Genomic DNA, 15,155 nt, shown 5'->3' with positions numbered 1-15,155 from the left:
TAGGCCATAAAAGCTAATTGCACGATGCTAAAACTGGATTTCAAAAATATACATATTATACCCCCTGCAGGATTAATTAGGCAACATCTCTTCAAAAGAGTTCTAAAAAGTGTATTTATTCAGCATGCGGTGAAATTACACCGGTTGTGCAACACTTCCCATGGCCTGCCTTGGCTCATGCTCCTGGGGCAGCGGAGAGCTGGGGCCTTGTTCATCAGGGGTTCCCAGCATGGACAAATTGGATTCAGGACTGCAGTTGATGAGCAGGGACACATACAGGAGCAGGAATGGCTGCTCTGGCCGCAGTCAACCGGCACAAGGAACAACGTGATCTCGGGTATGTGCATGATGTGCTCCCCAGGACATGCAGGCCTCCAAAAAGGCTGAAATCAACTGGTCCATATGAATCTGGAAGCTCTAACTGCTGATGATCTGATGCTCAGTTGATCACTGGTTTCCTGTGTGACCTCAGGAAGGTTCTGAGCACCCACTGAGCTGTAATGTGTTTTCAGAGAGGTTGCGGCTGTACCGCGTGTCTTGGGGATGTGAGAAACCTCTGCTCACCAAAGATGCACGTGCCTTATGAAGGGATGAGAAAAAAACCCAACAGAGCCTAAGAGGCCCTTGGCTGCTACAGTCTGTAGCTGTTACTGTCAGCAAGCCTCAACTGCATGAAAAAGTGTCCTCAGAGGATTTAGCTGTAGCTAGGCATGTGCCACTCCCAGCTTTCTTCTGAGCTGCTTGCTCCATGTGAAAAATGGACATGGAAAAATGCTCAGAAAACATAACAGCAGATACCTCCATGGTCACTAAATCCAGCCCCTAATCACCACAGGCCACAGTCCATCACTTTCCTAAACTTTACTTTAATGTTTTCTTGTGCAAGTGAACAAGAGATCTTTGCTCAAAACTCACGTATAGACTGTACTTGTGCTTTCCTGTACACAGCAACTTCAAGTTTCCATGTTTAATTTACAACCTTCCAATACAAGAGATAATAATCCCCACCAAAAACCACCTACTGGTTCCCCAGGATGATGTTTGCTAATGGGTTTCCAGGACGTCTGGCTCCCAGGCTTCACCCCTTTATGGAACTTCACAGCCTGGAATGTCATTTTGCAGGGGATCTGAGATTTCAAAGCTGTTGAGCTGTGCCAGGACTAGCAATAGCTATACCACATTGGACAACCAAGTGCACTATGGGGTGCAGTAAGGGCAACAGAATAGCAGTTACTAACTCCTCATGTGGCAACACAAAACAGGAGACACACTTTTTCCATCTTCCAAAAGTAGCCACGGTTTCTGTACAGTAAAGGAGCACCCACAACCATTGGGAAGTACTGGGAGGTCAGGGAGTAAAATCCAGTCAGGACTTTCTGTAACATGATCTTACGTGTGCTACATTATCAAAAAATAAATGACAAATACATGAACTGAAGTGTGTGTAATGGGTCTCTCCCTATCAAAGAGAAGAAACCCCATGGCTGTTCTATTATTAACTGCTGTAATTCAGCTTGCAGGTTCTATTTTTCATCTCATTAGAACTTCACTGGAGACATTTTCATATTTTGTCCTAATTATATGAAAGGAGCCCAGGTGATGGTGTGATTCCCAAGTTCTCAGCCTGCTGGGGAGAGCATTGTGGGGCTGGTCCAGGACAGAGGCTGAAGGACTGCGAGGCAGGTCGAACTCAACAGAAGCCCCAGTGGGATGCACTAACTACCTTTAATTCAAGGACTGCTTGGTGTTTCAGCATAAACAGCCACATCAAACGACAGGAGCTAAGAGCAAACACATTAATTTTTGTTTTGTGGTTTTCCAATGGCAAGGAATGGTCAAGGGAGATGATTTCAAGCTTATCTCATTAGAGGTAATCTCATTATTTTCTAATAATTCTTTACATGTCCTGAAGTCCTACTTGTGATCTATGCATCTTTTTTAAGAAAACAGCCAGATGTGCTTCTATAGTTATATTAAAAGGTAACATGACACAGAATTGTGTGATGCAATATTAGCAATTGAACAGTTCTGCAATAGCAACTGATGCAGCGGCTAAACTGGCAGAAAATTGGATTTCCTTACTGAACTGAAAACCACAATATCTGTAATCACTACTGCTGTAATCACTAACTGCCCAACCAATTCCTCTCTTTGGAAAAGAAATTGCAACTTTTGCCAAATATGAAAATGTTTTCATAAAGCCTGTTAACAGACCAGAATTAGACTGAAACGTAACGGTGTTCTGGTGTGCTTGAGAAGTATCTTGATGCTATTTTTAGACTGAAAACTTTGGGAGTTTGGGGGTTTTAAGTTTGAAATGATAGATTAGTTTTCCCAATACACACAAAAGTTTTAACAAGGTGTGTGCTGAAACATAACAGTTTGGGAAGAAACCCAAACAAAATCCTTCTGGGGTCATGTGAAATAACTGCCCTTTTTGTTTCACTTCAAAATGGATAGATTTTATTTCAGCATCCGTGCATTGAATTCCTGAACAATACATCTATCAGGCACTTATTTTATAGGAAAACAGCATGTTTAATTACCTCATGTCTTTGCACTGAACAGGGAGTTACCAAAGCTATATTTTTCACAATTATCTGCTCTATTTTCCTTAGAATAAAGTCTCCCTTCTTCAGGTTTTTGACAAGAGAGTAAGGCTTTGTGGGTTCTTATATGCTCCTTGGAGTGAATGGGAAGTTTTGGAGCTTTGCCTGCATAAAAGCAAATCCCATGCTTCTTTAAAGCTGGATGAATTTATAAAAGTAGAAAACAACACAGCAATCTGAATAATAAGGGGTGCCACCATGTATTCACCCCCAGACCAGCAACTGAAAGCTGATGTTTATAGAAGCTCTTGCTATCTCTTTTTCACACATGAATTAATATCTGAAAGTTTATTTTCTGTACTACTTTTTGTTGCATCCTCTATATAACCACATGTCAAACGACTGCAAGATTAGTCACAACAGGGAGACATGAAGCCAGAGGATGAGGCGGTAGCTTGTATCAGGAGAGTTAGAGCTGTCTAGAAGTGCACGTAAGTTTCAAGAGAAAAAATAGTAACAGTATTATTGCTTGGATCTTGGAAACTGAGAAGAAGTTGCTAAAGCATCTCAACACTGGCACTGACATGACAAACATTCAATTTACAGAAAGTGGCTGGTGGCAGATGAGAACAATGAGCACAAAGTGCAGCAACCAGCACTTCTGAAAACCTCAAACCTCCTGCGTTCTTGGACACTTTATATTTGACAGTAATACAGACCCACTGAAAATGTGACCTGCTGTATCAATGAACAAGGTTCCCATCCTGAAGAAACCTTCCTGCAAGCATTAAAACTAAGTAATCCTAAAATGAACTCACTGTCCCCCCAGCCTGCCATGGCTTCTCCTTTGACTGTCCATATTTAGAGGTTACTCATCAGCCCCAGGACTTCTCCTGAAGTCCTCCTATGTGTCATTGCCACACAAATGCTAAGAGGTTCAGAGTAGTGAGTCTATTTACCCCAAAAGACTGGCATGGGGACTGTCAGTCATGCTTTTGGGACATGCTCAACCGAGGACCATGTGTCAGGAGGGTGTAGAGCAGGTGTGAGAAAGCAGTTTCACACCAACAAAAAGAGTGACCTGGTTTTTTTTTTGCTAATAGTATTCACCTTGTCACGTTAATCCTGCTTGCTCAACTGAGCAGCATTTTCATCAACTCTTTTGTCCCTTTCAATAACTCTCTGCTATGACCTTCTCTGACTCCTGACTCAGCCTGCAGAGGTGGGAAAACACAGGACTTGGAAGAGATGTTCCTGTCATGGGCTAACCAGTTTTCTCTTAATAGAACTGGAAGGAAATAACAACAACTCTCACAAACCTCTCCACAGCCATTTGCTCATGAATTTGCCAGGACAAAGAGCAGAGCTCAACTCTGGCATGAGAGGGAGAGAGACTGCCTACAGAGGACCAGTACACTTGATCCTCTTGACTTTGCTGAGATTCAACTAATGAGCAACAGATGGACATCACCCAAGGACTTTATTTGGGGAACCTAACAATTTCCTCATATTTTTCATTCAAGAAGGACCAGGAAACTAAGCAAGCTTTGGTTGACACCCTTAATTTTACTATTGTTTTCTCCTCTGCCGCAATTTTGACAGAGCTGCTTCGGCCATGCATTCCATTATGCTTTACACAGTGCAACCATGGTTCAGCCTGAAGCACTAAATAAAATATGTTCAAATTAGGAAATGTTAAGGGCTTGAATATATTACTGCAGATCACTCTCTTGCTAGCACTCAGCACAAAGGTACCAGTTCCCTTAGCAAAGCCCTGCAGCTTCCTGTAACAGTGTCAGCACCTTCTATAAAAAGCACCATCAGGTCTTACTTGTTACCTAATGAAGAAATAAGTTTTATTAATGTGCTGTTGACAGCCCTTGTAATGATGCTGGTTTTCCTAACTTCCAGTTAAGGCTCTGTTTCTGCCCAGCTAGGAAAGATGTACAGGGTGTCTGGCTGAACCCGCATCACTGCACAGAAGTCACCAACACTCTGTCAAGACAAGCTTTCTTTGTTAAACTTACAGCAAATACCCAGTAACAAAGATTTAGGCAAGAAGAGGAAAAGGAAGGAAGGCAAGAAAAAGAAGACAGTAAACCCGAAAATTGCAGAAAGAAGACCAAAAGTGTAGGAGATAGGACAAGCTGGAGGGACAGAAAATTTAAAATAAGAGGGTTACCAGGAGCTTAGCACAGACAGAAACCCACTCAACCTTTCAATTTTAACACCCTGAGATTTAAGGTTTGATGTTCAGATTAAGTTTCTTTTGTTCTGAAATTAAAAGTTTGGATAAAACCTCAAGCAACTGCTCGAGGAGGCAGAGGATGAGTTCTTTATTGAAGCCAATACAGTGCATCCATTTAAATCCATCCTCCTGGTTTCTGGCTACCCTCAAGTAGAAAGTGTACTATATTCTCACCTGAAGCCACACTGCGGCCACGTAATATTACTCAGCTGAACTCTTAAGTTTTTCTGAAAATTGGTTACTTTTAACCACAGACCCTTTTCTTTGTCTGTACCTGGTACACTCACAGCCAGCATCTCAAGTCTAATAGATGTGCTCAAAGAAAAGCATTTCCTACACCTTGTTTGTGCTTTCCACCCTCTTGGTGTCCCTTAGGGCTGTGAGACCACAGCACCCTCCAGTTTGGGTTAGAATTGAGTGAGTTGAACTACTGCAAAAAAATGTCCTCTAAATAAGGCCCCAGGTTTAAGGCAGCACACAGAATTTAATTTTCAGGTTAAATCTGAGTTACTGGTTAGTCTTTACATCTCCCTGTGCATCAGAGCCTGGAATTTAGTCTCCACCCAATGTCCATGTTCTCACTCACTGATGAGCTTCAGACCCCTGTGCAGAAGGTAGTGCAGAGGAACAGCACTGACACACTGGACTTGGCTCTGTGCTTAAAGGCAACAAAGTTTTGATCTTCTCACTTTCAAGGCATGCAGCTGACCATTTGCTTTAGAAAAGACATTTCACAAAGCAGGAATCCCTCCCATCTCTTTATTTTCCATCATTTCCCCACTTTTAAAGTAATCTCTAATCTGAACCACACAGATAACTGAGGAGATAAACTTCGTGTTAAAAAAGATAGGGTATATTCAATTGCAAATCTTAGGCTGATTTCTAAGGAGAATTCAATGGCTTTCTAACTATCAGCAGACCATCAGAATTTGAAGCCTCTTCCCAGGGACAGTTTTGCAGCATTAGGAAGCATCCTGTTACACTAGGTGACTTTGTACTTCTGTGTTTAGGAGATACGGCAGAAAGCCTTGCTTGCTCACTCTTGGCTTAGTAAGGCCACTGGCCTAAAGGCTATGCAAGTGTACTGCTCCTAACTACCCCTTTTTATGGCTGGAAGCAAGTGACAGACTCTTGCTCTGAGGCACTCCTATATTAGGATTCGTATCTCTCTATACTGCAGAACAGAGAAATAGTCCTTATTTAGTTCCTGCAGGCAACTGTCGGGGTCAGAGTAAAATTGCAAATGGTACTAAGTGTCACTTGCTTTCTCTGGATGAATCCCAACAGCTCTGTACATGGGCAAAGCTGACAGGATCAGAAACTCACCGAGAGAAGCAAGCAAAAAAGCAGCATCAAGATCTCTACTGCTGCAACAGACAGTAGAATACTAATGCAAAAGAGTTTGAGTCATCTGTCAAAATCCTTCAGAGAAATGCCCAGTTACACAAAACTTACGTATTTCACTATACACAGGGGACCTCGGGTTTGGGTTTTTTCAGCTCTGCATTATTGCTGCTATTTAGGAGATCAAGCATCCACATCACTTCCAAGCTCCATGAAAAGCAATGATGCAGCTCATACCCACTACGTGAGCACAAAACCTGTGTTTGACAAAGACTGCAGGCTCATTTTCCCTATTTCTCTCACTGGACTGCTCTTATTCACACAACAAAACCTACTCAGTTACTGCAAAAGATCAAGATACATCAGGCACTGACACCAAGAAAAAGCAGAGACAAATTTCCAAAGGAGAAGGCAAGGTCACCTATGGGGCAGCACTGAGAATAGTTCCGAGGTGCTTCACACCCATCTTAAATACAAACTTCAGTCACCTATTTGCACTGCAAGCCTGAGACCAGTGCGAAGCCCTGGGATGAACAGTGTCCCCTCCCCCCGGTGATCGCTGACAACACAGAATACACGAAGTTAGAGCTTCAAAGGTCTGGTTGCCACATTAAAGCATCTCCAAGCCTAATGGCAGAAGCTGCCAACAAGGGCACACTGATGCTGTAATCTGGAGCACCTGAATCCCTTGTCAAATGTCAGGTTTGATACCTGCTTAAATTCAGGGAGTATTTCCACCATCTCTGGTTTTCTTTAATAAATACAGCATGACAGACAGCCTTTTAGAACTTTTCGCCCAAAGTTTACAACCAAGAACAAGAAAATAGTAAATCAATCTGTATCGCAAAACACCTTTTGTTACCGACCCAGTAAACCAGAACTGCAAACATAGTTAACATTTCAACCCGAGAGAGAAGAGCCAGCTGTTTCCCCTTCCCCCTTCCAGAGACGTCTGTAGGCAGGACAGGCAGCAGGGAGACTCTAATCCATTAGAATCAACATTTTCAAGACCAGAGCTCTGTCAGAGAGCTTGAATACTGCTCCAGCCTGATGCATGGGCCAACACATTAAAGCACAGGCTGTCCAAGAGACTTGGCTTTCATAGTGGTTTAGTACCACAGCCTTTCTGCAGGCAGCCCTACCCCTACAACCAGATTACATGTTCCTCCTTAAAGGCTGCAGAACAGCGGGGTGTTGTGCATTGACCTCAAGAATCACTTCCTTGGCATGAAGTGGTGCGTTCTCTCCAGGCTAAAAAAGATCACATCTTACGAAGTAGCGGCAAACTCCATCACCAACTAGTTTGCTGCTGTCACCACATAAGCATGACTAATTCAATAACTGGGGAAAGAGGACTCCTGCATTGCAAACGTGTGCCTCAGGAAACGAGTAGTCCCACCCGTCCTCAATGTCATCTTTATCTGCTCTTGATTTGGGTTCCAGAGTTACAAAAAATCCTGCATTTGAGAGAGCTTTAGTTATTTTTTAAAAAAAGAAAGACACAAAACAAAAGCCAAGTTTTGTTCAGGACATTTTGCTTGGCCATTCAGAGAACAGGAAACATCGAAATACCACAAGCAGATCTTTGAAAAACCTCACATTATCCAGAACAAGTTCAAGAGCCATACCGCAGCATAAAGAGTGCAGGCTGCGAACCCTTCAGTCAATGCATCTGAGCTGCGCTGCTCCACATAAAAGCCAGATTTTGATTTTATTTTTACAAGGCACTCCAGCTGCCCTGGCTTTCCCACATCCCTCTCAGCATTTCAGCTCAGCCAGCTTCCCCAGACCTTCCCCCATCACCATTCAGAGATTTGTGAACTGTGAGAAACAGATGTTCTCCAAGCATTTTGCTCGTACTCGAGCCCAAGAAAGACTAGAAAGGAAGAGGGGGGGAGAAAATAATTTAAGCAAATATTTCTCTTGACCCTACAGTCCCAGGGTGTTTCCTACCAGCAATGACAAAATGTAAAAACTATAACTGTAAAACTGTACCAACTCCAGCCCTCTCGCTCGCCGTGCCCGTTACCGGCTCACCCGCCGCTGTCCCTCCGCTCTCCCGGGGCCGAGGGCACCGCTGTCCCTCTCTGTCCCCGGGGCAGCTGGCGGAGGGACGCTGCCCTGCCGAGGGCACCGCTGAGCCCCCAGCCCCCCAGCAGCCCCCCGGGACAGGCTCCCCACCCGCGGGCCCCACCGACCTTTGCAGGCGCAGCAGCAGCACTTCGCCAGGAGCCATCCTACACCGGAGCGGGCGGGACAGCCGCGCCTGCCCGCTTTCATGCTGCCTTCGGGCTGCTCATGGCAAGGAGCCACCGGCCCGCTTGCGAAAAACAACAAATCAAATAATAATAATAAAAAAGGCCCTAAAGCAAGAAAAAAAAAAAAAAAAAAAAAGCTACTTGGAAGCAGCCGAGCAGCACAGCAGAGCCGCTGGCGGCCGCCGGCAGCCGCTGTCCCCGCCGAGCCCGGCGCGCACCTCCGGGGGCGGTGCCTGGAGCGGGGGGCGGCGGGGGCGGAGCGCGCCCGGCCCGGCCGGGGAGGGGGGGCTGCGGCCGGACCGAGCTCCGCCGCTGGCTGGAAGGAAGACGGAGTTTTCAGGGAGAAGAAATGCAGAACGGCGGTATCTGCGCCCGGGCAGGCGGCATGCGAGATCGGGAGCGAGAAATAAAAACTGTCTGGGAGGAAGTTTGCTAAAGCTCTGATACGTTGCGGAGGGGGGGGTTCCACCAAAGCCTTTAAAAGGCAAAACTTGTATTGCTGTGGGGTTTTTTTTAAACTTCACAATATTCTTGGTTTCCCTTCCCGCTCCCCGTGCCATTCCTTAACTTAAGCATCTGACAGCTGAAACTCTTTACAACCAGCTGAAAATACTGCCCAGCCGGCTGATCCCAAGGGTTCTGTCTGCTTCCTGCAGCAGCAGACCTGCCTGAAGCACCGCAGAGGGAATGCCTACCCTTCTGACACACAGACCAAGACACTTGAGATCCAGAGGCACAGCTTGCTTTGGAAGGTGCCAGCCTGTTGTGTTAGGATTTCCCACCTAAAGCATAGAAAACTGGAGGTGCCAAAAACATCCCGAACCTTGCTGGAGGCAGCTGGTAGGAGAGGTCGGGCAGGATTCCAGAGCAACAGCATCATAGTTTTGCACTCTTGCATCAAAAGCTGAACAAACCCAACAAGCTACTTCTCCCAGGCAGACATAGGAATTGAGAGGGAGAAGCAGAGGGAGATGTGCCACGCTTTGTGCTGCTCTGTGCCAGGGCTTCAGCCCAAGCAGGCACGGCTCTACTGGTGCCGCAGACTGCTGATCTGGACTAAGTCTTTTGGTAATGGCTTCGGGGTAAGTGCCACTCCCAGGGGGCCAAAGGCCATTTCTGGAGACGAAGGGAGCGTTGTGGCCACAGCAGAGTGCTCACAAACCCACCTCAGGTGGCACCTGTGTGGTTGGGTGCTGTTGTCCAGGGGCAGGCCTGGACTGAGTGATTCCATGGAACCATCAGGTGGGATCATGCAGACCCTGGAGGCCTCCTGGCAGAAAGACCCCAGTACCCGGTGCCAGGAGAGGGACAGAGGCCCTCCCTGAGAGACTCCGTCCACCACTGCGGCAAATATGAAACCTTCCTGCTTTGCTTCTGGTTGCTCTGCAGGAATTGTTCTTTGACTACAGCCTCACTGGAAGGACTGACAACCTCATAACGATCCTGAAGCATGCAAACTTTTCTGCCAATGCCCTTGAGCACCAAGGTGTTTTCAGTACATGAGAACAAAGGGCACTGTAACTGTTTCCCATTTGCTGGGTGTTGTGTCTTTCTTTGATTTGGGCCTTTGCCTATCTGAGAGCTGCAAGGGAATGTCTCGGGGGTGCACTCAAGGCTCTTGTGCCTGTAGTAGGGAGATAATAAGTCACATATGAAGCAGAAACCGAAGCTGCAGCCAGAGAAGGAAAAGGTGGGCTGGGAATGAGCTGGGACACCCTCACCTTCTGCACCTCTTCCTTTCTGTGTTTGTCCCTGCCATGGCTCTCCAGGCAGCAGCTCTTCAGGTGGCTTTTTTGGCCACCCAAAGTGCCAGGCAGTAAGAACGCACCAACTCAGGTCCTCTGAGTGATTCAGGAAACTTACACCAGGGCTCTTCTGAGAAGGCAGCTCCTCACCTCTGCTTTTTACTTCAAACTGCATCTCTCTTTTCTAACCCACCCTCACATAGCATGCCCACCTCTTGCCCCATGGGCTGGCTGCCTCCCACCTGATCTCAGCCTGCTGTGTGCAAACAGAAAAGTGGTAAGGTGAACATGTTCTTCACTGGCATTTCATTGCTCATGTGGCATCTGCCCAGACCAGCGATACAGGACCTGAGGCAGGAGCAGGCCATATGCAGCGCCTGATTTGCCAGATCCCAGCTCTTGGTGGGTTTTAAAAATCATCTTCAGAAAACCTTTAAGCCTAAGCTGCTCACCTCTAGCATTTCACCTCTAAATTCCCATGACTCTTGGAAGAGATGTCCATTATGAGGAGCCTTGTGGGTCTCTTCCAGCTCATCATGTTCTGTGATTCTGTGTGAGCCTGGCAGCAGGACCTGGCATGGTGGGGAGGAGCCCGGGGAGGCAGGAGGGAACTGGGCTGATCAGAGCCATCAGCTGAGAGCCAGAGCGGTGGAAAAACACGGAGAGTGTGCTGGTAGAGGCACCACAGTAACCCTGCCGGGGGATGAGGCTTCGCTAAACCAACACATGGACATGGAGTCTGAGACTGTGAGGAGAGTTGGGAAGCAAGGTCATAGCTCTTGTAATTGCAGCCAAGCTTTAAAACATAATTAAGGTGCAATCTCAGCTCTTAAAAAAACTCCATCCCTAATTAAAACAGAATTGAAGTAATTATTGTGGGAGAAAGCAGGCTCTGCCCCTCCCCGATCTGCAGTTCCAGCGGTGTTGTGAAGGTTATCTCTATAAAGTTGCTCTTTAAAAACACATATATCTACACATACTCACTGATGAATTATACATGGAATAAATATTTCACAAAATAAGGCTGAAAGCCATATTCTTAATAACCACACCATATCAATTAGCCCCCATAAAGAAGAGGAGGAGACATGCTGTGGGCAGTCTAGTTCAGCTCCAGCCCTAGCTGGGAAAAACATCTGTCAGCAGTAGCAAATAGGCACTATGCTGCCAACTGCATTGACTCTTTAGCTTCAAATAGGGAATTCAGCCTTTGGGATGTAGAAGTGCTGCAGAGATTGCGTGGGTGATGGAAATCTGTACAGCCCACTTGCCCTAGGTGCAGGGCAAGGAGCTGCTTGTCTGTGTCTAGATTATTGGGCAGGATGAATTAATGTGTGACTGTGGTCCATATCTCTATGGAATTATCTGTATGTCCCCTGAGAAGGAAAACACCCCTATCCTTGCTCTAACCTGTGCCTGAGTCAAAGAATAGAGTCATAGAATGGTTTGGGTTGGAAGGAACCTTAAATGTCATCTTATTCCAACCCTGCTGCCATAGGGAGGGGCACCTTACACTACATCAGGTTGCTCAAAGTCCCATCCAGCCTGGCCTTGAACACTTCCAAGTATGGGGCAGCCACAATGTCTCCAGGCAATCTGTTCCAGTGCCTCACTATCATCACAGTAAAGAATTTCTTCCTAACATCTAATTTAAATTTCTCCTTTTTTACTTCAAAACCATTCCCCCTTGTCTTATTACTATCTGCCCATGTGAAAAGGCAACCTCCCTCTTTGCTATAAACTCCCTTTACTGGAAGGCTGAGTCACAGGAGTTCTTTGAGGAAACATCTCCTGGCACCACACTCCAAACACTCCAATCATTACCTGGAGTGGAGGGAGCAAGAAAATTTTATGGCCCTGACTAGCTGCATCTGAAGCTCAGGCCATTAGCAGTGTGCCTGCACCATGGGCCATGTGTGCTGCCCTGCCCAACACAGATGACGGAGGGGAAGTCATCTCAGTCTAATGTCAGGATGACAAGGGAATTACTTCTGTCTGCTCTTAAATACACCTTTAGGAATTCCCTGGGCATATGAGTTCCCCTTTCATATGACATCTGAGAACGTCTGTTAAAAGCACTGTTGTTGCAGAGGGGAAATAAGTTCTAATACTTTTACCCAGCCTTCCTGAGAAAAAGTTGGGGTGAAAGATGGAACACAGATTTTTTCACTGCCTTCAGTGCTCCCTCACACCTGCAGTAGCTATTTTATTTTCTTAGGTTATAAACTGAGGGATCTATCTGAGGGAAACACAGGACAAAATAATGAAGGGATGTAAACTGGCATGGCTTCATTTTGGGTCAACACAAATGCAGTGAAATAACGCCTGGCCCAGATTGCCCTGGAGGTCTGTAATGCAGAACAGCGGTGACAATATTTCTCCCATAGTAACAGGTGCTGTTTCCTTCCCCCCAGCACATGCATAGGGAGATGAATAATGTAATAGCTGTCAGGAGCATCTGTTCATTACTTATGCAAGTCAATTCCACATTGTGCGTTAGGGTGTAAAGAGATCTCTGCAGAAAATCCATCCCTATGGACATCACTGTCACGGAATAAGAGGTGCTATGGTTGATTTATTTTTTTAATCCAATGAAGCTTAAGTATTAGCTACCCATTTCTTAGGGAGGAATAGCAAACCAACTATCTAACAGAAATAACTCATGGAGGGCAAAAGGAAGATGGATTTGTAGGGTTTTAAAGCTGTCAGTTAAATATGTGGTATGGCTTGCAGAGTCAAATTCAGATAGCGTAAAGACATGCATGAAATTTAAGTTTTGTTAATAGGGAGAGGTAGGTACCTCTACAGAGCAGTTCAGAGGGTGCAGACAGGACAGTAAACATGGATGTTCTGAAAACCAGCCAGTGAGAACCACCAGGAATAAGGACTTAGCAGAACTTGTTTTCAGATTACGGTCTTATTTCAGTTCATGGAGAAATCAGGAGTTACACTGCCGCTTCAGGAGCCCAGTAGATGCTGGTTTCGTTACTCATTCTGTCACTTGCTTTCTGGGTGACTTTCAGGGAAGAAATGACCATTTCATGCCTCAATTTTCCGATGTGCAATAAAAGAGTATCAACATTTCACATTCCCTTTAAAGTGGTCTGAAACAGAGATTAGATATCCTACACTGAACAACAAGAAGAGCTGTCATTGTTAGCTATGTCTTTAAATGAGTGTGGCAAAATGTGGCTCTGGCACTATTGGCCTTTAGAATCAGTATTAAAAGCACCTGGATCAATATGTCTTGCCTGCAAATGCTACTCATGAAACCAGGTAAATCTGAACAACTGGAGGGAAACAGACTGGCAGAGTGAAGCAGTCCTTGCTCAACCAACACATTTCAGTACATTATTCTTGGCTCTGGCTCCAACTATTTTCAACAGCACTAAACAGTCATTAGATTAAATCAAATGAACCACATTCTTTAAAAATAGCCAGAGCCTTGTCATGCCAGTTGGAAAAAACAACAAGTTTATTGGGTACTAAAACAGATAAAATAAATTTAAAATAAATAAATAAACGGAGTCATATTCCCTCCTGGCGCAAGAGAGCACAACTCCAAGGAGAGGTTTTTGGCTCCTCAGTTCAGCGCAGTGGTAGGTAAAAAAAGAACATTCTCAACTAGCTAAACCAAACAAATTAAGAAGAAATATAGACAGTCCAGAACAACCTCCACGCTGAACTGCAATGTAGGCATATGTTCAGCAAATGTTAGGATATATCATTCTTATCCCTCTGCTGTGGATGTCAGCACGGAATGGATTTATGGCAGCTTAGATGAGTTGCCATGACCTAACAGCATCCTGGCACACCAACTCTACTGTAAAGCCAAAGGCCACAGCCAGATCCATCTGCTCTGCTGTGATGGACCTCACCTTTACATACTGCTCACCCACCTCTCCCAAACATCCCAAGTTTTACTGACACCAGCCTTTCTTTCCTTATTTACAACCTATCTTCTCTCTTTCTCTGCATTCTGTAAAGAAGAGTCTACGGAAGGAGAGAAGTTGCTTGGAGACTTATCAACGAAAGTGTCTTAAAAAGATCTTCAAGTAAAAGTGAACGACTGTGGAGCACACCACAGAATAAGATACACATATTTGGTTTCATGTGTCTCAGTCTGTCTCAAGGGAATTTAGAGTTGTCCCCAAAATATTCAGGTAGGTACAACCTAGGATAGTTTCACCCGCTCTCGGGAGCAGAACATGTCTGCAGAACACATGTGCCCCTTCAACCTCCAGCTTAACTTTGCCTCTCAGAGATCTCAGAACAGATTCCTACATTATCCAGTTCCTCTGGTTTCCTGGGCACAGGACCAATTCTCCTATATATACAGCTTCTTCCTAAGCAGTAACCATTTGCTGACTGAGTTGCTTAAGAAAACCAGTTACAAGCTGGTGCAAAGTACAGCCCCGTTACCATCCTCCCAGACCTCAGTGTAGGCTCACCTGCCCCTGGAGTGGCTCTACTGCTTCAGCAAGGTCTTGTGTGAGCAGAGGGGACTTGTCTGGCCTGCCAGCAGCACCACCAGATGAGTTATGCTCAGATGATTCTGCAGCAAAAAGCCTCACCTCACAAACCAGTGTGACCTGGGAGGCCCCGTAAGCGAAACCACACACCACATTGTGTTGGTACACTATCGATTCGTTGCTGGGGAGCTGTGCTGGAAGGTGGGCACATCCTGAACGAGCTACTGGTCAGAATAAAAAAACCCCAACCCTTTAACAGAAAAGAATGAAATAAAAATTTAAAGCAGGTTTTGTGTTTGTTTCCTGAAGCACTTATCTCCATTAGAACAGAGACATATCTTTGGGAGTTACAGCAATACCCAATGACAGAAGACAAGGAGCATTAAAGCACTGCCTTTTGGACATGTTTTGGCTCCTGTCTTACTGTGTTGGGCCTCGGTGGGGAAATCACGAGCCTATCTCAGCCCATCATGGTCTGCTTTCCAAGACAAACAGGCGCCTCACCCACTTGTGCATGACAAAGGTGACTTGTTCTAGCA

At 45.5% G+C, this 15,155-nt stretch overlaps 1 protein-coding gene across 13 annotated transcripts in view; it reads right to left on the bottom strand.

Moving 5' to 3' along the window:
- KALRN (kalirin RhoGEF kinase) overlaps nt 1–15,155 on the bottom strand; it is a 484,760-nt gene that overhangs the window by 70,240 nt on the left and 399,365 nt on the right. Inside the window, exon 1 of one of the 13 annotated variants that reach the window (XM_048309151.1) lies at nt 8,340–8,530. The exons of the other annotated variants lie outside the window; for them this stretch is intronic. Within the exon in view, the coding sequence (XP_048165108.1) occupies nt 8,340–8,421 (82 nt within the window). The 5' untranslated portion in view covers nt 8,422–8,530. Of the gene's footprint in view, nt 1–8,339; nt 8,531–15,155 lie in introns of those variants that run through there. 13 annotated transcript variants of the gene reach the window in all.

The sequence above is a fragment of the Corvus hawaiiensis genome, chromosome 7, assembly GCF_020740725.1.
Source record: "Corvus hawaiiensis isolate bCorHaw1 chromosome 7, bCorHaw1.pri.cur, whole genome shotgun sequence".
NCBI lineage: Eukaryota > Metazoa > Chordata > Aves > Passeriformes > Corvidae > Corvus > Corvus hawaiiensis.
The sequence above is the reverse complement of the archived record's forward strand: the minus strand, read 5'-3'. Positions and strand labels throughout refer to the sequence as shown.